Source organism: Alosa alosa, chromosome 1, assembly GCF_017589495.1.
Source record: "Alosa alosa isolate M-15738 ecotype Scorff River chromosome 1, AALO_Geno_1.1, whole genome shotgun sequence".
Lineage (NCBI taxonomy): Eukaryota > Metazoa > Chordata > Actinopteri > Clupeiformes > Clupeidae > Alosa > Alosa alosa.
In genome coordinates this window covers 19,177,900-19,204,141 of record NC_063189.1, presented here as the reverse complement: position 1 = coordinate 19,204,141, position 26,242 = coordinate 19,177,900, and the positions used below count along the sequence as shown (strand labels likewise).

Below are 26,242 nucleotides of genomic sequence, written 5' to 3'. Positions count from 1 at the left end.
GACAACCCCAGAGACTACATGCACTTACTGTACACTAGGGGGCGACATGCACATTTGGATCAAACTACTTCAGTTGAACCTCAAGTTAGAAAACAGTCTTGAGCATTTTTTTTAAAAGGTAATTGAGTTTAGTTGAAAGCTGATTATGTCCAAATGGATTTTGATTGCATGAGGTCATATACAAATAGCAAAACCTTCATGTCCATTCACTAAATCTTGCCTTGCTTACTTCCACTGCTAGGAACAGTACATAATAGACTCTGATAATTTGTCACATTACTTCAGCTTCATAAGTTGACAAAAAAACAAAGCATATGTTATTGCCAGACAGCCTGTGATCAAGCTATAGGCACATATAGGCTTGTCAACAGGGAAAAGCCAGAGAACATGGAGCTCCTCAGGTGGCAGGGCACCCAATTAGAATCTGCGGCGATTCCAAGAGGAGCCCTAATGATTTATGGATGGCAGGCTTTAATTCACACCATGCCATGCCTCACAACACTCTAATCACCTGTTGGGAAGCGCCACCCCCTTTTTAATTACTCGCCCAGGAAAATTAGACCGTGGGATTGTTACACTGCGAGCGTAATTGGTCGTTGCCAGCAGACACAGTGTAAAAATAATGGCAGCCATGGCTCATTAGTGAAGGCCATCCCAGGCTGGGGCAGTGGGGCCGGCTAGAGCCCACAGATCTGCAGTGCAGGGCTACATTACACAGCCGCCACGGCTGGCACACATACTGGCCTGCTTGTCTTACAGTTTCCTCGTTCCAGGAAGCCAGAGAGACCCAGGTCTTACATGGAAGCTGGGTGTCAAGTGGCAAATGACAAGTTCAGTTGCTGCGTGTGTAGTGGAAACATGCACATTTTATATGGACAAGGGATTTTATTGCTTGTAAAAACCACAAGTGGCGTTCTCAAAGAGGATCAAAGCAAACGTCTTTGTACATGAATAGGAAATTCAGCTGGATGACAAGTAAAAAGGGGCACATCCAAACAGGCACTTCCTTAAAGGAGTAAAAAAAAAGGGCACATCCTTAAAGGAGTGAAAAAAGGGCACATCCTTAAAACGTCCCATTTTGCTGACTTTCTCTGTCCCATTTGATTTTGGAGAGAGAGAGAGAGCACGAGCGAGAGAGACGTACCTTTGGGGATGGTCTTGTCGGCCTCTACAGAGGTGTGGATGCGCTCCTGTTCGGCCTCCTCCACGCGCAGGTGGCCCAGCATCTCCTCGAGCCGCTTCACGATGTCCGGGAAGGACGGCCGCAGCTTCGGGTCCATCTAGACATGAGACACGAGACACATGAAAAACACTCCTGACAAGCTGAAGGGGCTGGACGGGATCAGGAGCACAGGCACCACTACTCAAACAAAGGAGGTAAGTGGATCCCTCTGTAGGGATGATAGAACCATGCCCGCTCAGAGGGCTACATCAGAAAATACAGACCAGATTGAGGGGAGGCAAAGACGAGCTCTTTGTACTCACATTGCAGCAGTCGAAGGCCAGCTGGAGGAAGTCGGGGGGGCAGTCTCCCACCATGTGCTGAAAGGCATGGTAGTCAAGGCCAAAGTTCTGCAGGGATAGGGTCACAGGAGTGAGAGCTCAGTTAGAGAAGCCAACCAATAAATAGGAGCTACCAGCCAACAACAACGACACAATTCAACTCAACACTATGCCTAATGTTTGTTTAATGTTTCTAATGTTTCTTTTTTAAGCTTTTCCAAGAATCCACTGAGAAAGTTGTTGGCAATGTCAGTTTTAGAACATCAGTATATCAAACTACCAAAAACATAACAATATACATAAATAAAAATATCTCTAACAAATTTAACTATTTTTGGTTATCATGCAACCCATTTGCTCCTGCACCCTACAGTCAAGAAATGCTGTTCTCTTTAAGATTTCTTTTTTTTAATGATGCCTCACTGATGGATTTAAAAACGTGGCTATAACCATGACAAGTCTATGTCTATGTTCTCTGATGAGCAATTGAATAAAGGAGTGGGAGGTCACAGCCTAACAAGTGTAGTCAACCAACACACACAGTTCAGTTTGCAGTCTTCAAAGTTCACTGGCTTGCTATGTATAAGACCTTAAGGCCTGCTAGTCAGCGTCTCACCTCTGTGCGAGGCAGGAAGTCTGGGTCGGCCTGTATGCGTGCTATAACCTCACAGAGGACTATACCATAGGAGAAGACGTCTGCCTGCAGGTGGACAATGAATTCAGTTCAGTTCAGTTTAGTCATTATAGAGAGCAGAGCCAGTACAACGAAATGGCAATCTCAGTAAAGGCAGCACAATAAAATACATTTGGCTAGGACAGACAATACAATACAATAAATAAATAAACATACACTATAGGGCAGAATAAAAACAGGCACAGACAGTCAAGATAGTCCTTGATAAAGTTGCTGTGCACAAGGTCACAGGTGCATTTAATAAGGTGCAATTTAGTAAGGTGCTTAAACATGTATGGGCATGGAGGAGTTAAGAGTTCAGTAGAGTTCCAGTACTAGGAGAGAACACGGTGAGCACCCTGGTGATCAGCCGCAGACAAAGCCATACACACAGGATCTGCAGCATGGCTCAGCACTCTCTCACCTTCTCATTGTATGGCTCATCTCGCAGCACTTCTGGTGCCATCCAAAATGGAGATCCCACCACAGCAAGCTTCTCCCCTTCAACACTACACACATGCACACACACACACACACACACACACACAACAGGAGGTGACTATCAGGTAACAAACACAGATCAATTGACATCCTTTACTTGTGCACATCAAAAATATTGATACACTTGATTGCTGGGTTTACACACCGGGCACACCGCGCTCACTTCCCACAAAGTCTACAACAAAAACAACATGAACGGAGGCCAAGGCCCAGGGATATTGCTCACCACACCTATGCCTATTAATGAGGCTGGGACCACGGGGCCAGAGAGAGAGAGAGAGAGAGAGAGGGGGAGAGAGATGGAGAGGGGCGCTTCCTTGAGCATTTTCTGGTATTATTAGCCCTCTTGTGAACGGTATGTTCCTGCCTAATCAGATGACCCTACCCTGGCTCAGCTCCCTCTACTTGCAGCTAAGGCCTCAGCTCTGGACAGCCACGCCATTTTCTCTCTCTCTCTCTCTCTCTCTCTCTCTCTCTCTCTCTCTCTCTCTCTCTCTCTCTCTCTCTCTCTCTCTCTCTCTCTCTCTCTCTCTCTCTCTCTCTCTCTCTCTCTCTCTCTCTCTCTCTCTCTCTCTCACACTCACACACACACACACACACACACACACACACAGACAGAGAACACTGTGCTGCTGGTTGCCATTGGAATATGATGAAAGGGGGAGGAAAAAAAACACAAATATCCCTAAAATAAAAGTCTCGATTTCTCCTTTTTTCTCTCTGTTTCAAGTTCCCCAAACAATGATGCAGTATCCTGTTGATATAACAGCATCAGCTCATTCCAAAAAAAGAAGGCTGAATGTGATGACATTTCATGCTGCACAGGAGAATGGTGTGCTGAGATAGAGGGGTACAGGAGAGTGGTTTGCTGAGTGGTGTGCTGAGATAGAGGGGTACAGGAGAGTGGTGTGCTGAGATAGTGGTGTGCTGAGATAGAGGGGTACAGGAGAGTGGTGTGCTGAGATAGAGGGGTACAGGAGAGTGGTGTGCTGAGTGGTGTGCTGAGGTAGAGGGGTACAGGAGAGCGGTGTGCTGCACAGGTCACTCACTCATCACTGGGGATCTTCTCAGCAAGGCCAAAGTCTCCAACAACTGCAGAGTAGCCATTCTCATCGGACTTTATCAAGCAGTTCTGTTGGTGAACACACACACACACACACACACACACACACACACACACACACACCTCAAAAGCCTGTTTGATGCATGTCCAGACAAATGTTCAAAACTATACTTTTAAATATGGGCTGTGGGGGATTTATGAAAGCCACAGAAGAATGTAAACAATGCTTTTTACAGGAGGAGACGCCAGCTGTGCAGAAAACATGAAGCCCCCACCCCCCGGTCATATGCTGCAACCGAAACATAAGATGAGAGGTCGGCAGCAGAGCAGACAAGGCGAGACCAGAGATGACCAGGCCATGTCTCTCTCTAAAGGAACATGCTAACTTACTTAAGGGAGCTATTGGCTAACTGGTCTAACCCACTTCCAGTGAATTATGCTAAGCTATGCTAACAGTGTCAGACTCGGTTATTGCACACACAGAGCAGAAAAGGGTGTGTATCCTCTTACTCTGGGGTAGTAGGCCTATTGTGTAATATACTGTTGAAGTAGATCAGCTGTTTTTGTTTTAGCTAGGTGGTGTGTGAGGTTTTTTTTTTATTGGTTAAGTGGTCTTTGGTCTGAAAAAGTTTGAGAAACACTGCTTTAGGATTCACGCTGTGCTTCTCTTACCTTAGACGTCAGATCCCTGTGGAAGATGCCCTTGGAGTGCAGGTAGCCCAGGCCCATGGCGATCTCACAAGCCAGCTTCACCCGAGTTGTCCAGCTCAGGTACTTGTTGCTGTCCAGCAGTTGCTCCAGGTTGCCACCGTTTATGTACTGAGAAACACGGCAAAAGGACCACATTTAGATTGCAGCAGGTGGACTTAGCTGAGAAATGAATCATTTAGTCAACTTTTCCACACAACAGGACTGAACGGTAGGAAACATCAGTTGTTAGTTGACAGCATGACTCAGATGTGTTCCAAGGGCTAAATCCATTGTTACGGGTTGGGGTAGTAAGGTGGCATGCAACCAATAAAAAGGCTGCAAAAAGGTCACAAATTAACCTGCATATCCACTGCGGTTTGGAAATCATTATTTGAATCCTTATCAGTAGCAGCAGTCAACAAAAGATGGACCAATATTTCATGAGTGTACTTCCTGTTGACCTGGGAGGGGTAGTTTTCAGAAAACACTGTTTAGAATCAAATCTAAACACACTGTGGCACATGGTAGCAACTTACAGCCTATGCTACTGAAGTCAACAGGATTTAATGTGAGTGGCTGGGTGTCCATCCAATTCACACATTTTAAGTGCATTGGTGAAAAATCGGCTAAAGAAAATGGGAATGAGAATGAGAAGAGAAGAGTTGTAAAGAGCCCAACAAATTTAGTTTTCCATCAACCTTAGTTGCAAAATGTAATACCTTATGCAAATTGGGAGTAAATTCACCCCCTCTGCTGAAGCAATGTCTTATAAAACATGCAAAAACATATGCAGATTTCGAGTGTTTCCACTCCCATTGGATTTCCCGTTTGCATGGTGAAAAACTGCATTTAAAAGTTGGATGGGAACCTGGCTAATAACGCATCTGTGAGTTTGTCTATGACTGCTCTGTTGGCACCCACGGCACACGCTTAAACCCCAGCCATTTGTTAAGAGCACAGCAGGACTCGACTAACAACGACATAGTAATCTTTTAAACTGCCGTGTTGTGTGACATTAAACTACTGCGCTGCGCGTAATCTAATTCAGCAGACATAAAGTCGCGCCGCGGCTATCACCAGGAGGAAATGTGGGCACCCTGCGATACAATACCGGCTTTGTGGGGAATTATTTGACATGACACTTATCTAATTAGAGCCTCCATGGGCTCCACAGTGGCCTACTTTAGTAAGCGCAGAGGAACACTGTTTTGATAGGGCGAGAGCATGGCTGCAAGGGAGATTCAACAGTCCAAGGCAAGCTCGAGGAAGCCACCAACCCCCCTTCCAACTAAAAACAGCGGTGAAATTGTGCTTGCCTGGAGAGGAGCGCTCAGCGGTCGGTTGGTCGTTTGGCCGGTCGGTGCCCTGAGCTGGTTAAGTGTGCCAGTGGAGGAGCTCCTGTGATCTGTGGCTATCTGACAGTTCCTTGCTATCTTTTACTGCCAAAGCCGTGTGAATGGGATTACTGTGTGAGGCTTAACGAGTGCACACACAGACCCAGACACACTGGCACACACACACACACACAATAAAGCCATGTAGATCAGCTCTCTAGTGTGCGTGTAGGCTGTATTGCATCATGAAGTCATGGTAGATCTGGGATAGGTGTTCCACGACCTTTTACCAGCAGTCAACAAATCCATTCAAAATACCACAACCAACAGGCATGGTAGAAAAATAAAGGGAAAAATCCCTCCAACCTAAGTGCAGGCTTGTCTACATGTTCCATTCAGACTCACAAAGAATCAAATGCACTTTATACCCTGTTATTAACAAGAGACAAACATTTCCTGGAGGCTTTATGTTGTCAAAGCTCCCGTGGTACCAGGTAAGCAGCATGTTTTCGCAGCGCCAAAGGAAGTGTGATTTAATGCTTACTTTTGACCTCCGGGGAGGAATGACAGGTGCTGGTGTATGTGTATGTGTGTGCTATTCCTCTCACTTCAGATGCAGGGTCTTAGATATCACCTTCTCCAAATACACAGTCCCGACACTCTCCTGTGAATCCGCAATCTGTGTCTATTTTTGCCTTGTTTACTTCAATGTGCTGCAAACACACAAACCAGAGGCATGCACCTTCACACACACACACACACACACACACACACACACACACACACACACACACACACACTCTCAGGCTGAACAGTGATGATGGTGTCCAGATCGGCATGCACCTTCACACGCACGCACGCACACACACACACAAGCACCTTCAGGCTGAACAGTGATGATGGTGTGTGCAGACTGATCAAGGTCTAGATCTCCATGGGCCTTTGTCTTCGCCATGTGCATCCGGTGCTTTGGGGTGATTTGCAGGAGGACTGTACGGGCTTGCTGGGTGCACTTGTGCATGCAGACAACCTAATCCAACAGCAGTGTGGGGTGATGGGATTTGATTGACCTTGATGTTTGTGGAGGGAATTTCCCCCATGCGATCCCCCCCAAACACATACATACACACACCACGCACGCACAGAAGCAGATCTCCATCCTGCACTGGCAGCTCCAGACAGACACTGGGGGTTGGTGCTGGTCCTGGGGGCTGGGGGCTGAGGTGCTGATGAGGGATTACTCCGTCTTTAGCCCTCAAATTCCTCTGGAGCCCCACCGGCATCTGCCGTCTGCTGCCAGCCTCGCTTCACCACGCCATGCCGCGCCGCGCTTCTCTCCTCCAATCAGGCAGAGGTTGGACGCCCGCGCGGGCCCTGGAGAACCAGGCAGGCGGGTCAGAGGGTGCTGGGGACGCGCCAGGCTGAGTGACCTCATTGGCCCGCTCTCTGGCCGGTTGACCGTGTCACTGGAAAAGAAGGCCGTTCATTCGTTCACTGCAGCGCGGTGTCCGCGCACCTTTATGGAGCTAATCCCTCTGGCGCGAGAGCAGCCCTAAGGACTGCTGCCCACGGATAAATAGCGCCCTTGATGCACGGCTCAGTACGGCCAGTAAAAGCCCAGTGGCCGCAGGTCAAATTAAACGCCGATGACAGCAGGACTCATCACGCTGCAGTATGAGGAGCATGAGTAAAATGCGTCGGACAATGGATTTGGCGAAAGATGGGGAAAATGAATCATCGCTCTGTTTGGATTGGATTCAGGATGGTATAAAACACTTGGGGTCATGTGCAGCTTGGAATAATAGTATAATCTCCTGTGGGTTAGGGATTAGTTACCATTAGAATTGCCCTAATGCCTCATTCCGCTAATGTGCATCAGCACAGGGAAAGCAGAGCAAAGGTCAATGTGCCAACGGCAAGGACAGCCATGCTCAAGTCTTGGCCTCAAAGCCAGCCTCCCTCCTCCACTAACCACACCACCTTCATCACTCAGGACAGCTCAGCAGGGTGGATGGGTGTCAAAATGAGCATTTCATGAAGGCTTCCAGTACACTTCCAGTTGGGTCGTCAAACATCTGAAAGAGTCACCTGACCTATGACGTTTTGACCAGACAGGGCCTTCTTCTTTGCCTGAAGACCCTGTCGGGTTGAAACGGGGGATTTGGGAGCTACTCTCCAGTGCAGACATTCTCTCTTTTGTTTTCTCTGCGTTTCCTTTGTCCTGCACCTAGCCTAAAGATAGGTGGGATGTGCACGCACCACTCTACCAAACAGCATCACCTGACCTCCCAGTGAGGTCATACAGCATCACCTGACATACCAGTGAGGTCATACAGCATCACCTGATATACCAGTGAGGTCATACAGCCTAGCTGCCTTCCAGTCAGTCCACAAGCCACACCTCCCTTTGGGCCTGCATGCTCACAGTGGCGTAGTAAGCATGAGTAGACTGCATAGATTAAATTAGATTAGATTAGATTCAACTTTCTTGTCATTGTGCAGAGTACTCTACAAGTACAAAGCCAACGAAATGCAGTTTGCGTCTAACCAGATGTGCAAAAAAGCAGAAAAGTGCAATGTGATATACAAAGTACAGACAGGTGGTGCATAGGCAAGAAAAGAAATATAGTGCAGTGTAGACAGTAGTACGCAGTTGGTTTACAGAAGGTGGTTTAGAGTAATACAAATAAGATATAAATACGTGCAGTGTATTAGCAGTTACTTTACAAGAGCAGAATAAATATAGCTATGTGATATGAACAATGTATGAACAACATGTACAGATATGTGCAATGTAGTAGCAGTACCAATATAATAGTAGTAAGAATAATATAGATATATGCAGTGTATTAACAGAATATATTAGAAATATGAGAAAAACAGAATATATGGATATTCAGTATGAACCATATATGTACAGTATGTACAGCTATGTGCAGTGTGGTAACAGTACCATTGTAGTGCAGATACCGTAACATTATAAGAGTATTAACAATAAGTGTATATGTGTAGGATGGATTGTATGAAGAACGGTAGAATAAGGCTATGTATAAGTAAATCAATTTGTAAATAAGTAAATCAATTTGTAAATACAGAAATAGATAGACACCATGGGTGGGATAGGGTAGTGCAAATTGTCTGGGGACAACAAGGGCCTCCTGAGCTGTGCCTATCATTTCTAGAATTTCCCCTTGGGGATCAATACAGTATCTATCTATCTATCAAACCATTGACTCCAGATTATCTATTTATATGATGGTGTAATCTCATACTGTTTCTAGATTTGTCTGTCTGTCTGTCTGTCTCACACACACACACATATACACACTCACTCCCACACAGGAGATTAGAAATACATTTTCACTGCCTAAGTGAATCCTTCCCTCGGGCTCTGTGCAACTCAGACACAGCTGTCCCACTGTTCCTGATGTTGGATGGTATGGTTTGGTACATTCATGTCAAGGGACACTTCTGCTGTGTCAGACTGGGAAGGAAGTCCAAGTAACGGCAGATGTTTGAGGAAACATGTAAGGATTGTGAAGTAAAAATACGACAGTAAGACCGGACACATGGGTGCTGTTGGTCGGTGGTTGACATAGCGACATAGTGACTATGAATGAAAAGGTTTGCGGAACTCTGGCAGCAACCCAAACCTCCCATTTGGATAACCGAGTTCCCTGACTGCAAAACTGTAATATGAAAGCCATGCTGCTTTACCTAAAACCTAGAACTCAAAAACAGAAAGAAACAAAACACTGATTATCTACAGCTCAAGGTGAGTGTGGTGTCCATTTGCAGTCATTCTCTGTTGTTAATTAAAAACTAAATTGTACTGTTGTTGTACAGTTAGTGTGTCAACAGGCGTACTTGCAACACAGACACTGCCACGGTGATGGCCTCATGCACATTGTACTCCAGGAAACCTGTACTCAAGACACAGTGTGTTTGCACAGACACACCACAACAACAGCAGACAGTCACTTAATACTAGATCACTCCCAACACGCTCAATTAAAATGTCCTGTAACTGACAACCTCTGCGTTTGCACAGACACACCACAACAACTTTCTTAAGAGGAGCAGACCATTACTTAATAGATCATTCAACACGCTCCCATAACTGACAACATGCCCCTTGCTGGCCAGCCACTGACCGATGACTGTTTTTTGAGTACTGCTGGATGATGGAGTGCCCTTGATTTCACACATCGTGGGTGTGAGTTTAACAGCGTATTTTGCCAGAGCGAAGTCAGAAGCACAAAGTGGGCAGAGTTAGACCAAAGGTAATTAATAAAAGATAGATAGATAGATCAGAATTTAACACTGGTTGCATGTGATGTTATTCAAGTTCACTTCACCGTTGAGGTCTCGCCCAATAAGGAGTCCCCGCCTTGACGTATAGCAGGAGTCTCCAACAGGTAGCTCGCAAGCTACCAGTAGCTCCCCACCTGTTTCTAAGTAGCTCTCCAAAAGCTTTGAGGAAGATGTTCATAAATCTGATAACCCAGTCACTTGGGGAACATGTTACAATTCCTATGAAAACAAATTCATAGTCTACAAAGAGAGAAGGTAAATGAGTTGAGGGCCCCATGTCCACATACACGGTCAACCTCTGTCAACTATCGGGTAGACCTCTTCTGCTGGGCCACCACAGCCATTTTAACAATAGATCATACAGAGAAAGTTCTCAGCAGCAGCCCCATATTAGGAGAAAACAAGCTAGAATCATATCAGTGATTGCAATATGGAAGACGGGTAGCAGTCACACTTTACATCTAGTTGGTAATTCACAGGATTCAAACGTTTTACTTACACAACAAAGGTTATGAGGAAATAGGATTGTAGGGGGTTAGTGTCAAAGCCACTCTAGCGTCAGGCGTGTGTAGCCCAGAATGCCGTGAGGTGAGAGGGTGCACTAACTCGGGGCACCATACTTAAAAGTGCCCGTAAGTGGCCGCTGATTACAGGCTGCAGTCAAAAACACATGGCGTGCATAACGCAGTGCCGTGATCTTTACTCTCACTCTGGGCCAAAGGGGCCCCGGTGGCACAGCACAGCTCAGCGCGGCGGCTACAAACAGTGCAGACAGTGTTGTGCTCTCCCAAAGGGCCTGTAGAGACTTGTCTGTCGGAAAGGCTACATTCTTTTGTTAAACACGTCGCTGGAGGACCCAGAAGGACAACAAGAGGGTGAGAGGACAACCGAAGGAAAAAGGATGAGAGAGAGAGAGAGAGAATGAGAGAGAAAGAGAGAGAGAGAGAGAGAGAGAGAATGAGAGAGAAAGAGAGAGAGAGAGAATGAGACAGAGAGAGAGAGAGAGAATGAGAGAGAATGAGAGAGAGAATGAGAGAGAGAGAGAGAGAGAGAGAGAATGACAGAGAGAGAGAGAGAATGAGAGAGAGAGAGAGAGAGAGAGAGAGAGAGAGAGAGAGATAGAGAACAAGAGAGAGACAGAGAGAGAGAAATAAGGGAACTCCTACAGTACACACATTTCACTGATTCATTAACCTGCCAGCCTGACAGAGACTGTAGCCCATTAACTCTGCCTACCTGGAGCAGGAAATGACTGACTTAACACCACAGTAAAATCACACTAAAGTTTGAGTAGAGAGACGGGGCTTTCACCCCAACAGCCTTCAGTGCCTTCTAATCAACCCTAGTGCGTTTCACTCCTGATTTCGGTTTGCTTGCATCGGTGTCGATCCACGTCATGAGTTGGATAGCTACACTACCGGTCAAAAGTTTGGGGTTACTTAGAAATTTTAATTCTACTCCATTACAGACAGAATATCAGCTGAGATCAGTTACATTTTTTTTTTAATCAGGGTTTTCAGATTACATTATGTGCTTACATAATTGCAAAAGGGTTCTCCAATGTTTGATCAGTTAGCCTTTTAAAATTATATCAGATTAGTAAACAGAATGTGCCTTTCACATTGGATGAATGATTGCTGATAATGGGCAATGTAGATCTTGTATTAAAGATCAGCCATTTCTTTCTTCTTTCTACAACAGTCGAGAACTCTTTTGCAATTATGTAAGAACATAATGTAATCTGAAAACTGCTGCTCTGGTTAAGACAATGCAATTGATCTCAGCTGGTATTCTGTCTATAATGGAGTGGAATGGAAATTTCTAAGTGACCCGAAACATTTGACCGGTAGTGTATATCAGATTGCGCATGCGTCTGTCTCAACTCTAGTGAATTAATACACTATTTTCCAGCCACACAAAATTCATTGGTTAGTCATAAAAGCTAATATTGTTGGCTAATAAACAATTGCCAGGTTCCAGATCAACCCAAGTGGCTCTGCCTTCATTGCAAAATGGTAAATGCCACATTATATTTTGAAGATCAACACCAAATGACCAATGACAAATTTGGGTCGGTGTAGAAATAATGTTATGTGAAACTGAACCAAACACACACACACACACACAGAGCGATCAAGCTGGAGGCAGCCTCAGTTGGTCCTGTCATTCCCAGACGTGACAACCTCCTTTAGGTAACTGATTTACCTAAAGAATCTAACCCCCACCTGAAACAGGTGTGCCTCTTACCTCTGTCAGGGCATGGAGTTGACCTTCCTGGACACAGACACCCATGAATCTGCCAGGGAAAGAGGGAAGAGAAGAGAAGGAGAGAAATGAAAGAATAAGTCAGTCACTTTCACCCACTAATTTACTTGTCTGTTTGAGCAGAACATCTGAAGACAACAGCGTCAGAACACAAACCATGACAAATGCAGTTAGGGGGAAAAACAACATTAATATCTGGTTGGGTAAAAACAGCGCCAGTGAGATTTGCTGTGCATTCCTGCTTTTATGAACGTAGAAGAAAAACACTTGTACTCAAAAGTGGAGGTATTAAGAGTCCTTTCCCCCCAGGCCAGAAGTCCAGCCCAATATTCTGCGGATCCTGCAAATGACATGCAGAGATGCTGCATTGTGGAGAAGCTCCATTGAGACTGATGATACTGAACACTGCATTCAGGTGCTTGGGAGAGCAAAGCTGGGAAATGCATAGACCTGTACCAGCAACCTGAAAATGCAGATCCCTAAGGAAAACTGCAGCACAATATACTGTTTGGGGCTGTGTTCTACATGGTCAAAACCAAATTTAAAGTATTGTTTTCTATTTTAACCTTAAGTTAACTGTAGCCATGACTGGTCTAGTAACAGTTGAGGAGTCCTAGCTCCTCCCAGTACCTACAAGGGGCAAGAGCCAACATGAGTGTTTTTGCCTCCAAATGGAAAACATAACAAATTACTCTCTCTTTATCGGCATTCCATCTCTCAGCTTACTGGGACTGTGTATGTGAGTGAGTGTGTGTGAGTGTGTGAGCGTGTGTGTGGAATGTGTGTGTGTTTTTACAGCCCCACATTGCAGATCGTTAGCGACCCAGGAGAGACTGGGGTTGCCTGTGTCGGCCCTTATGGCACCAGCAGGCACCATCAGCGCCAAACGGCCCTCATGGGCAGGGCCGTCACACGTGAGCCGCCGACACACAACAGCAAACATTTGTGAGCAGCTTTTACGTTATGGCCCAATAAACTCCAGAGCCTGAGTTTATGGCTGGTCCTTGCTGGGATTTCATCAACAAAGACCCCCTCAGAACTCCGCTGTCAGCACCAGGGCCCCACGCGGCCCGGTGGAGCGGGACGCAACAATGCTGCGATTGTAGCGTCCCTGCGCACACACACACACACACGGCCTCTGTCTCTGTCCCCTGCGCTTGGCCACAACTCCCTTGTGCAAACGAACAGTTGCGCATCACAAATATGGAATGACTAAAACAATTCGAGTCACTCTGTCCATGATGTGGGACGATCCAGCATGTTGACAAAGAATAAGTCTGCGCTGGCCAGAACAAGCAACAGACTACACAACAGACTGTTTAACATGTTTAACCAATGAACAGATCCAGCTCCATAACTCTACAGGGGAGTCCCTTGTTTTTAATGTTTCTATTTATTATATTATCTTTATTATTATTGTCTCCCAGCACAGTTGGAGATGTTACATTTTACTGCTGTTGTACATGTACAATCATGCATGTGACGAATAAACTAACTTGAACTTGAACTTCAGCAGCACTGACTAATCTCAGAATAGCACACACATACAGCTTCATATCTTACGCTCATGTCCCTTGAAAAACTAAAATAAAACAAAAACTAAGAAATCGCAGTACTACTGCAGAGTTTGACAAAATGACACAAGTCACTTTTCCATAACACTGCACTTTCAAAACATTTGAAATATTCTGACAAATAAATAAATCATATTCAAGTGTGATTACAGATACCTTTGTGGCCTTGGCACAGTCAAAGCATCTTTTAAAAACTCTATTTATAGCCATTCTGTGGCGGCAGACTGCGATGACCTTTGTGGAGCTTAAAATAAAAGGCCAAGTCAGTTCTTTGAGAGGCACGGACATCAATGAAACCCAAGCTCAGGGTGGCGGTCCAGCCCATCCATTGTTAATGGCCCTCCGTCCTACTTCAACGCTAGGGGAGGAGGGCGAGGGGGTTCGCTTGCTCGGCCCACTCTTCCACAAAAGCAAGAAGTGACAGGGATTTGTATTGAAAGCCGCAGTCCCGAGTCTTTTTTTTATGAACGAGATGAAAGGGCTGCAAATTGCATTGATATTGAGCCACTCACTGGAAATAAAGAGGAGCAAGAACCAGTGAGGCACTCAGCTACAGCCAAGTGAGAGGCCCCTTCCCTAAGATGACATCAATCAACAAGGGGGCCTGTCTAAACGAAAACGAATGAGTGTTTTTCTCTCTCTGTGTTCCGTATCATAGGTTGATCACAGTAATCACTAGCTCAACTTTGAGCAGTAGCGGTCATAACTCAGCCGCCAATACAACAATATACTCGCCAATGGCACTTGGCAGGTGCTAATTTCGAACCCTGTGTCTGACAATAAAATCTCAAATGAGTCAATCTAACAATGGATCCCCGCCACTACAACAACAAACTGTACCATTAAAGGAACGACTGTGGTCGTTGAAAAACACATTGCATCCACTTGTGCAAATTCATCTAGGACTTACACAAGGCAATTACACAGCACTCACTCCCTCACTCCCTCCCTCCCTCCCTCCCTAGCACATCGGCTTGTTTTGGTTACTAAACCCTGAAGCACATTCATGCTCTGCCCTGTGGCTCTCCACATGACCTTGTGGTATGCAGCTAGCGCGTGAGGAAATCCTCAGTGTGTGTGTGTCTGTGTGTGTGTCTGTGTGTGTGTCTGTGTGTGTGTCTGTGTGTGTGTCTGTGTGTGTCTGTGTGTGTCTGTGTGTGTCTGTGTGCACACCTGAGGATGTTGGGGTGGGAGAGTCGGTTCATCAGCTGCACCTCACGCAGCATGTTGGCCCTGTTACTGCTCAGCTTGTTCATCTTCAGAGCCATAACCTGGTCCGAAGCGCGGTGACGTACCTGGAAAACACACACACACACACACACACACACACACACACACACACACACACACACTGCATGAACACTGGGACCAGATGTACGTACATTTGCGAACATAGCGTTATCAGTGCCATGTCCAACCCGCAGAAACCGCACGCTTATGTTAATGTCGTATTTACCAAACATGCAGTTCATCGGGTAAACAGCGCCTTTCTCCGCCCCCTACCTCAATTTATGAACATTAACAACTGAAAGACATACTTCAATCACATGCGCAGTTGAATGAAGTTAACTGATAAGCACACATTTAGCTGTTTTGTCATGCATTGTATTAGATAATGAAGAGCAGTAGTTCTACTCAAACTACTTGTGCACGTGGGCTATGGAAGATTGGTCAAATCTAGCAAGTTGGAAAGTTTAAGTGGAAAGGCCAACGAAAATTAAGGTTGCTTTTGACATAGTACAAAGACGTAAAACTGGTGCTCTAAATAGCGATTCTGTTGTCTTTGAAAGGTTCTCTTATTGATGCATTTAACACCTGTTTTTACAAGGCAGAAATATTTAGGCGCAACATAGACACGCGCTTTAATGGGCAGTTTTCGTACATACAGGGGAATACCTAATTAGGCGCTTCTCCGCCTATCTTTTTACACAAAAATCCCACTTTCTCCTGACCCTCCTATGAATGCATGCAGGAGACGGAAAAGCTCAAATTGACATTCTCAGCTCCTGCGACAGGTATTCTGTGCTTTTACCTCAGTGCGGCCTGTTTGTACATACCTTGCCATTTTTTTATGTGCATGTTGCGAAACAAATACGCCTGAAATGGGCGCAAACGTTAATATATCTGGCCCTGGGTCTCCTAAAAAGCTGATTTCAAACCTTCATAAATCAATGTAGACAACGTTCAGACTTATCTAACAGAAGCTACTGCAGTGGAGAGCCTGGATTATAAAATGTACTTGTATGTGCATGTTTAAATGAAATTAAATATATCTGTATATTTCTCAGATATCTTACATCTTTCTTGTATTTTTTATCAGCAGCTCTAGATCTTATTGAGTCAGCCAAGTGATGACAAACAGAATTCTACTTTCGCAACAGCCTTGGAGGCAGGAAGTTCCTTATTGTGCACCAACAACTCGCACCTGAGCCCATGCTACACACCAAAGCTCAGTGTTCAAGGATATTAGACTGAATGGCTTTTTCAGCCTGCTGGATTCATCCGGCACGCCACGTGCACACCTCTGTTATATAGCTAAACCTGTTACATATCTAAACCTTTAACAGGTGTGGGCTGCATGGCAGGGGGCAAAGGTCGTATTCTTGGATCTGGTGTACTGTACTCTACTCCAAAGTGCTGGGCAAGAGGAGATACCCTCTATCACACTGGCGCTGTGTGAGTGAGTCAGGGAGCACTGACGCAGCAGGCCCTGCACGTTCTAATGTTCTGAGACAGGTTAGCATGGCTCGCAACAGGCCCTGCACGTTCTAACGTTCTGAGACAGATTAGCACGGCTCGGTGTAAAGCCTCAAGTGGTGTCGTTCTCTCCGCTCTGCAGGCCTGCTACAAGGGATTCGAAAAAGAAACGCTCCGCTCTGAGCTCTGCATGAAAGACTCGGCAGGAAGTGCTTATGATAGACTGAAATATTAAGCGGTATCTATTCCAACTCACTTCCTCAAGCTGAAAGGCAGCGATACAGAGCGTCAGAGCCCAAAGGCAGAGAAATGGTACTCCAGTGCATATTTGATCAACAGGTTTGGGGCAAGTGCAAGATACCAAGTCTACCACAGAATAGTCAGTCAAGAGTTCACAACAGGCCCTTGGGAACAGAAGAGTGAGGCTAACTGCTGTTAGCTCTCACTGACTGCACCCAATCAAAAAAGGCCCCCAAGTCCACTGGGTGGAGAGGCGGAGAGAGGACAGGAACCCCGTTTAAAGGGAAGTACGGAGCCACTGGAAAAAGGGAAGTGCTGTGCTTCACCTCTCCTCCTCCTACAACGACAACAACATCCCTCTCTAGCAGACTCAGCCTCCAGAGAGCTCCGCGCGGTCATCATGGCCCGTCGAAGCAAAGGCAGGCAGCCCAGCAGGACGAGCTGGGGCAGATGGCTTCCACCCCTAGCCACCTGGGGAGAGTGCAGACGGTCACACACACACACACACACACACACACACACACACACACACACACTCACTCACGTACACGCACGCAGACACACGCACGCACACCCTCTAAAGGCTGCAGTACCACACCCCTTTACGGCCCGTCTGTGACTGGTCCTCCGTATAGAGTAGCACATCCTGCATCTCAATATTGAGGTGATTTTTGCCATTTTTTACTCAGTCACACAATGGCCTTTCCTTCCCTCTCGCAAAGTAAATAATGAAACGCCTTACACCCATTCAGCAGAGCTGCAGTGTACAGCCATCTGAAGACTATCCAACAACAAAGCGCTGCGTCAAAACAGCAAGCTGATAAAATGCCAATTGACATACGTGCAAAGTCACGTTGGAGTTTGAAACCAACTGAAAGCACAGGGAGCACAGTCTCACAGAAACGTGACACATTATGTAACAGACGAGTATTGATTAATGCTTCATCCCCACATAGCAACATTACACAGGAGACCAGTGAGGGGAAACAACCCTCTTCAAAAAGCCCGACACTATTTAAGGTCATACTGGCATCACTAAAATGGCCTTTCTAAAACTATTTGGGTCTGATGGTAATTTTGATACCATAGATGAATAGAGATCCAGTCAGACCAATAGTATGAAAAATCAGGAACAGAGTTTATTTACAATGATGCGCATCAAGGGAGAGACAGCATGACTTCACCTAAAGATCCAGCTGCTCTAACTAGACAAGGAAATAGTCAGGGTTTAAGTATCCTTCCAGGCTGACGGGAGATAGTGTTCAGTGTCATCCCATCTTACGTGGACTACACTGAATCAGACTCTGATTAGTGGCAACCTGGCAATCTGGAGCAGATAGCTACCGACGCAGCCATGCAGAACATAATATTCCCTCTTATCTCTAAATACAGTCACACACAGATATACACAGAGACAGTAGATATCATACAGTCATTACATAGAATCATACTTTTAGTATCAAAGTGACCCACTAATGAGAAATGCAGAACATTAAACCACATATTGGAATATTGGACATAATGTTATATTCCACCGTCTCTCAGTCCATCTCATTTGGAATTTTTGGTAGAACCATACATGGTTGATGTATTAGTGCACGAGCTGTATGAGTGGACAGGGCATTATTTATACAGTCCATGTGACAACCTCATCCTTCTGTGTTCAAAAGTCCCCTGCTGAAGGCTGTAACCGCACAGGATAGTGGGTTGCTGATGACTATTCACAGGAACACTTAACGGAGAGCTGGGGCCAATACCCTGCTAGTGAGGCATTGTCTCAACTTCAGCCTGACGTAAACATTATGGTCTATTAGATGCTCAGTGCATTCATTCAACTACTGTACAGCCAATAACTTGGTTCCTTATTACCTTGTGATTAAACCCAACCCCTCCCACTTGCCCCCAAACACACACACACACACACACAGTGATATGGTCTCGTGTCCTCCTCCTCACCCCCACATGGCATGGCGGACGCGGACCCCCCACACAGCCGTGTGCTAATGAGTCTGGTCTGGGTGTTTTATTACACAGGGCTGACTGCACACTGTTATGTCTCTGTGCTCCATTCATAGGCACCCCATCCAGTTAAAATCTATGGAAGCAGTTGTCCATGAGCTAAAAATACTCTGTTTTATTTTATTTATTTTTTTTTTTTTTTGGGGTATAATGAAGTGGAGCATAGGGAGAACTAAATGTCAAAGGAAAAACCCCACCTTAAATGACTTTTGTTAAATGTTTAATGTCAACAATATATTAAATGAAGTAGGATAATAAAGCTCTATACTCTTTATCTGCTTTATAAGGAGTGTGACTTTTCAAGTGTTAGAGTTTGGCTACTGTACTTGAGAACCTACAAGCCTTCAGGTTTCAACTCACCCTACATGCACTGCAGCCTCACTCCAACTCAGCACTGAACGAGGATGTGGTTTAGCAAGGCTGCAGCTGCCGCTTCATACAGCCTGACCTCGAAACATCCACTCCATGACCATTCATAGCCTAATGACTTCACATCTTTACTCATCAGCCACCATACCCCAGACTACCCCCACCCAACACACACACACACACACAAACAGACACGTACACCCACACTCCCCCAAGTATGTCACTCTGACTAAGCCTGATGCCCGACAACTAGGTCCGTGAGAATTGTTAAATCCATCAGTGGCAGGATTTCCAGCCTGCCCAGGCAACGGCTGGCAAGCCTTTTGACACGGCTGCAGCCATTCCACTGTGATGACTGGCATTGATCTGGCTCTGTGACTGATCAGGCAATGTGAGCTCATTTTCTCTGAGGGCTTGTCTGCCCTATGGAACAAATCGTTTTTTTTTCTTCTTCTTCCAAACAAAAAGTTTTGAACCTAAACGCAGCTGAGAAAGTGAGAAAGCTACTGTAAACAGAGCGTTGCTCGTAGCGAGTTAGTTTGTTTTCCTGCTCTCTTGCTAAGGGGAGCCAGTTTAAAGATAGCACCATTAATATTGACAACAGCAAAACATTTCACTTTTCTCCACACTGTTTACAGTTCCGCTGAGCGAGGCTCAGATCACTGCTGCCACTGCAGTTATGCAGCAGTATTCAGCAGGCCCATGGCATGACACACCACTGCCTAATTATACACTTCTCAGGAGTTCTGATATGCATCTGGTGGCCTCTGTGTTGCTTTCCATTTTCACACAGCACATTCTTGTGAATCAGTTATGGGCTGTGGTATTACCGAATCTCACTGACCTTGTTTTGACGTAATACACACTGAAAAATGCCACCAGCTTGATTAATAGCGAGTATTGTGTTTTTGTTGTTGTTGAATCATAAAATAGCAGGCTAGCATCACACAAAGCTACTGAAACCAAACAGGCAGCTGGGGAAGTCAGACTCTCTCTCTCTGGCCCGCTCTATGAGCTATTTATGCCTTTTCAAAGGGTGAATATAAATACAGCCTCCGCGCACTTAAACAGGCCTATGGGGTTTCAGTAAACATGAAGGGCGTCAGACACACATGAGCTTTCATGAGATTTCCTTGTGGCCCTTTTTCAGATGCCAGATCTAAAGACGTAGATTAAAAAGTAAAGTAAAGCTGCATTCTTTCATATTGTCGACCATTCACTTGCTGCCCTCCTCTTGTCATCTAAACAGTTGAAATTATTTTAACGATGTTGTGCAACATTTTGCGTAACCAATAGTTATTTCGCTTGTAATTACTTAATGACAATAGTACTCCATGAGTCTCTTCTATGTTTGAATGGGGCTTAAACAATGTGATAACACTATGATTAAAAGCGCTAAATTAATAGTTTGCACTGGGCAGATATAACACATTTAATTCCACACCTGCACAGTGTTATACAGCCTAAATATGGGTGTAAATAGATGTGAGGGAAGATCTCATCTCCACTAAACATTCTCGATCCTATAAATACCTCAGAGTCTAAACTCAACACTTAACCCAAAAACGCCTGTGAAGCAGGGCATTGTGCCATTGCCCTCGGGTTACCTTGTAGACTTCTGAGAAGAAGCCAGAACCGATCCATTCGCAGATGAAGTCATCCAGACGGGTCAGGCGTGAGAAGGCACTGATGAGGGCGCGGTAGGATGAGGGGCACACTCGGTCCAGCTGGCCCGTCTCCACCCCACCCACCCCCACGTCCAGCTCCTCCGGGCGGTCAGCCCGCGTCGGGAAGCTGGCTATGGAGTTACGCTTGTTCCGATCCATGTCTACTGATGCTGCAGATGCCGTTCGTGGTGGAGGACTCCGCAGTAGACCTTTCACATCTTTGACAGACAGGAGGCGGTGGTGGTGTAAGACAAGCCTAAGGGAATCAAACAGGTGTGTGTTTGTCAACAGGTGTTGCGGAAGTCTCGTTTCAATTTTAATACCGCGGCTAAGGTAGCACATGGGTAAGAGTCTTCAGGTGTCAGCAATGCTGTCACATCGCTGCAGGACAATAAATAGCCAGAACAATTGTTGTTGTGGACTCTGTTGGTTGATGATGCAGGCCATCCGTCAGGCTGATTTCATTCATTTATTCATTTACAAAAAAACAAGCCATCTTCAGACAATTTAAGGAGTTGGTATTTTATTGACACGACAAAGCGATACAATCAATAGTAACCAAACCGTGAACACCTACACCTACACCCTTGGGGATCAATAAAGTATCTATCTATCTATCTATCTATCTGGATGTCAAGCTAAATGCATTCAGTGCCTGCTGCATTGCTGTGAAAGCCGTGCTGGACATGACACCGAGTGACGAACCATATTCAGTTGACAGCGGAAGAAAAGGTGGAGGGGGCTAAAGAAGATATTTCTCTTGCGTCGCCATTTCATTCTCCAGCTTGGACAACACCAGGATTTCCCTTTCTCTTCTGACCAATTCATCATCTGAGTGTTCAGCTGCAAGAGTGCAGCTGAGTAGATCTGCCCAGGCCTCTGGCGAATTACAACAGCTGTACTAGTCGTCTTGATGGGCTGAAGCAAGAGTGCACGTTACCGGTCTTATATTTTCAACTCCCCAAATTATTCCACTTCAACTTCGTCACCAATTCATTCTTTATGGCCAATCATGTCTCTCATCCATATTAGAAACGTTCACGTATGTTTGTGAACAACATTTGTTTTCAGTGTGATGGTATTTTACAAAAACATGTCATGCCTTAGAGACTTTTTAAAAAGTTTACACACACAGATTTAGACAGTGGATCAAACAGGTGCCCTGTCCTATTGCTGAGCTGGGATCAGTTTGAATGAATGCAAAGTAGCATTAGTGTCGTTTGAACCCCCTGACTTCCTTCTCTTCTCAGGTATTTCTTAAAAGCACTGCTAATAAAGACTTCAAGAGAGCCATATATATCTATTTTCATTCTAATTTTCGAACAAGCAATTGGAGAACAGATGACCACTTTAATTTAGCTTTTATAGCAAGGCTTTCTCATGTAAAAGTTTTTTTTAAGTGTTTGGCAGGCTGTCAACAACCACAGACTGTTTGATATTACGTTTTCAACAACGCTACAGTGACATTAAGACTCTGACTCACTACTCTCAGTCTGAACAGAAAAGCTGGTGTAGCCAGACCACCAGTGACATCCATAAAAGGACTTTTTCCCTCCTCCACCAAAGCTTCTTTCCCCATTTTTCTTGTGCTTTGAAATCACAAAGCCAGCGCTGCCAAGAATGTCCACGACTATTTCTGTGTGCTGAGGCTGTCAGGAAAGTGCACAGCATGAGGGAGGCACTTTTGGTGCTTATGTCGTCATGCCTTCTCTCTTTCTGGGAAATACAGGAAGAAAAAGGGGGCCAAGAATCCATGTGAGAAAGAGAATAACTTAGAAATTAAAGAATGAAAGGAAGAGAAACAAAAAGAAAGATTGAAAGAAATAAAACTATTTCCCATTATTCAGCATGCATGAAGCATCGGGTTGATTGGGTTCAGAGCCTGAAGGGGAAAAAAGAGAAAGGCTGACAAAATTGGGTTTGCGGATGTCTAACACTGACTTCCCAGACTTGGCTGTCTTCCTCTACTCTCCATCCCCAGCTGGCTGACATCTCAGCAGTCGTTCACTGTTTATAATGCATCAGGAACTGGTCAGTCGCGCTGCTCTTCTACATGCAACAAGATGGAGGAAGCACTTTAGATTAGGGTGATAGCCAGACAGAGAGGGAAAGATGCTGCATAGAGGGCAGCGAGAGAAAGAGATGGAGAGAGAGAGAAAGAGAGATGGAGAGAGAGAAAGAGAGATGGAGAGAGAGAGAAAGAGAGATGGAGAGAGAGAGGGGGATCCAATCAGGATGGATAGTAGCTTCTCAGAACCATGAGGCAAGATAATTCAGCCTCAGCAAACATCCAGAAGTCTCAGAAGGTTAAAGTAAACCAGCCTGATTAACTATGGCATCCTCCCACACAACAATACAATACCATACGATACAACTTTCTTGTCAGTCAGGGCTGAAATTGTTTTTCCATCAGTAGGCAGCTCATTTAAGAAAAACAACATAGACACACATATAGCATGTACATGTATCACAAAAGACAATGGCATGAACATACACAAAAACAAGATAATGAAGACTTGTAACCCTGAATAAATATTGCACTGGATTTTAATTTAGCTGGTTTAAAAATAGGATAGAGTTTTTAAGTCTGTTGCGATTAAAAGGAGGACTGTGCTACAATAGAGCATGATACTCTGAATAACTGATGTAACAACAAAGACTGTGCTACAATAGAGCATGATACTCTGAATAACTGATGTAAAAACAAAGAAATTATTTGGCTACTAGCTCCAAAGGATCTCAATCTATGGAGAAAACACACTGATTTTTGTCTATCATGACACCCAAATATTTACAGGCTGAGACTTGGTTAATTTCTGAATTGTGAATCTTTACTGGGGGCAGTTGACAATTAGGTAGTTTTCCAAAGATGATGACATGCACACGGGGGACAATATTAAAGTACGAGTGCAAACCCAGAGAGGGAAAATAGCCTATAGTTCAGCATGCATTACTCACAGAGCATTTACTTGTTAGTCTCTATACATAACCTTTGTCATTTAGGACATATGTTCCAATCATAAAAACGTCAAGGTGTGTAGTTCTCAATTTGTACTAAGTATGGAAGGCTTGGAATGTTTGACTAACCACGGAGACACATCCTCATTCCAAATAAATAGGGAAAGGCCCTGCCCCTCTATATACCTCTTGTTGTGCAAATGACACTGAGAGCAGAGTTAATATTAGATCAGTTTCATTAAGGGTTTTTAATGTGATGTGTTAAACGCATGTCAAAGTTGGCTGAAGGCTGCCAAAATCTTGGCTTCCAAAACCATATTGACAGACCATCTAAACGCGGCAGTTAGCTTGTTATTAGCTTGATGTTGCATCTTTTAATTACATAATTCTACATAAAAGAGTGGCTAGACTAGCTAAATCCAGACTTTCATCTCTATGCTCAAAGAACACCAGCCTGGGTGACAATGAATGAGAACACAATGGTCCAACAGGACTCAGACAGGATAGTCACAAGACAGGTGTGAGGGTATTTCTATGTCTGACTAATGGGACCATACTTTTGCTACTACTTCACCACACCTTAGGAGTGAGGAGACCAATAGGCCAGTTACGGCATTAGCCTCCTTCAGGTATTTTATAGTTAAAATATTCAGGTAATTTAAGTCGCTTAGCTTACAATCAGACTTTGCAATCTGTTTTACACCACACAGGGATGTGAAAAAACAGCATGCCTCACATTCCACAGATTTTAAATAATGACTGGGCTGAGCTGCCCTTCGGAGAGTGAGCTTTTCCTCAGGGCCTGTTTCAGAGGTAGGCTACACGGGAGATTTTGAATAGCATGCTTGGACTTTGGTTGGAACAGGTTATGGAATTGCACAAGAGTTCCATAAATAGCAAACGTTAGAACACTGAGCTATACCCTTTCAATAATTATTGTGAAAGTTAGGCTATCTGTTTAACAGAAGGGAAATACGCATATTAAAAGCCTTATTGTCATCCCAACGCACTTTTATTGTAGGCTAGAATACTTAATTAACCTTGTGCACATGCAGCTTGCATTATGAAGTTGCGGCGCAAATAGAATTTCAGCCTTTGAAGGTGACGTAACGAAGCGCTTAACGTTAGCTGTCAAATGCAGGAATGTCAAATGCAGGAATTACTGATCTTACATTACTAGCACGTTTAAATCTGAATTGATTGCACAGCTACCGTTTATGAATAGGTTTGGGTGAAGAACATCCCTTGTGCTGTAGGGCACTGCTTATCAAAACAAATAGGATGCACATTTGATGGCTCAGAGTTCATAAATCTGGCTGTTGTCTAGATGGCTCTCAATAACTGTTACATCAACAAGTAGTTTATGCAAATTATTGGCAACTTATTTAACTGTCAAGTTCACTCAGCAACACACAACAATGGATAGTGACATAAAGTGACGATGTTAAGTTAGCTCATACGCTAACGTTAGCTACCTAAAGTTCGAGTGAGTGATTGTCTTACCTGGTAGTATGTCTTTACCTAAGAAAATCCGTTTAAAGGGTCGATAGGCCTCGTTAAGTCCCATTGCAAGTCACAGTGAAGTCAAAAGTGTAATGTGCAATCCATCACTGCCAAGTCCAAGATATAGACGAGAACTTACATAAAGATCTTAGCGAAGTTAGAAAGCTAGCCCAACTTGCAGACGTTGATTCTTCTTCCCATTACAGTCTTCTCGCTAGCTAGCTGCTTCAAAAGTTTCCAATATATGACAGGTTTCACTTCAGCGATCGCAAACTACTATAATTGTTTGTATTGCCAAAAGAGTTTGCTGGCAGGCGAGAAAAGAAAATGAACTTGCTAGCTGAAGTTCGTAGTTAAAAATGTTTAAACAGCGTCAGATGACCGAAAACAAACAACGCACTAGCCTGTTAGCGCACACATTTAACGTAAAATAATAATATTTCATACGAAACTCCACATGAGTGCTTCCAGTATTACGCATAAGTTAACTGCTTAGACAAAATATTTTGCCCTATATATTTCAGTCTAAAAGTATTGCTGTACTTAATGTATGGCACCCACGAACCCCCTACTACGCCAATGGCATAATAACAAATGCCTCTCCTCCTCCTCAGACGCCACTTGCAGTAGTATCATCGGGAGGGAACGCATGATGATTGACAGCAGTGATAGCCAGACAGATGCAAGTATATGCGGACCTCCATGTCCATCATACCCAATAGTGACGATGCATGTGAAACTTGATACTGACAGATATGTATGTTGACGAATTAGATTTTTCAAAATACAGCTCTCGGACCAATCAAACTTGAGACCAAATAAGACTTTTGTGGGCTTTTTAGTGAGGTCAAGTGACTCGCTCCAGTAAAATG

General features: G+C 44.6%; 1 protein-coding gene across 3 annotated transcripts in view; it reads right to left on the bottom strand.

Annotated features, from left to right (window-relative positions):
- tesk2 (testis associated actin remodelling kinase 2) overlaps positions 1-25,961 on the bottom strand; it is a 28,329-nt gene extending 2,368 nt beyond the window's left edge. The window contains exons 1-10 of one of the 3 annotated variants that reach the window (XM_048240855.1): positions 25,371-25,961; positions 20,850-21,165; positions 15,091-15,212; positions 12,326-12,374; positions 4,413-4,559; positions 3,727-3,809; positions 2,601-2,685; positions 2,120-2,203; positions 1,486-1,572; positions 1,144-1,280 (exon numbers count right to left, since the gene is read on the bottom strand). In XM_048240855.1, the coding sequence (XP_048096812.1) occupies positions 1,144-1,280; positions 1,486-1,572; positions 2,120-2,203; positions 2,601-2,685; positions 3,727-3,809; positions 4,413-4,559; positions 12,326-12,374; positions 15,091-15,212; positions 20,850-21,068 (1,013 nt within the window). In that variant the 5' untranslated portion in view covers positions 21,069-21,165; positions 25,371-25,961. The remainder of the gene's footprint in view (positions 1-1,143; positions 1,281-1,485; positions 1,573-2,119; positions 2,204-2,600; positions 2,686-3,726; positions 3,810-4,412; positions 4,560-12,325; positions 12,375-15,090; positions 15,213-20,849; positions 21,166-25,370) is intronic. The other 2 variants (XM_048240836.1, XM_048240845.1) reach the window with 2 other exon arrangements.
- Positions 25,962-26,242: the final 281 nt, after the last annotated feature.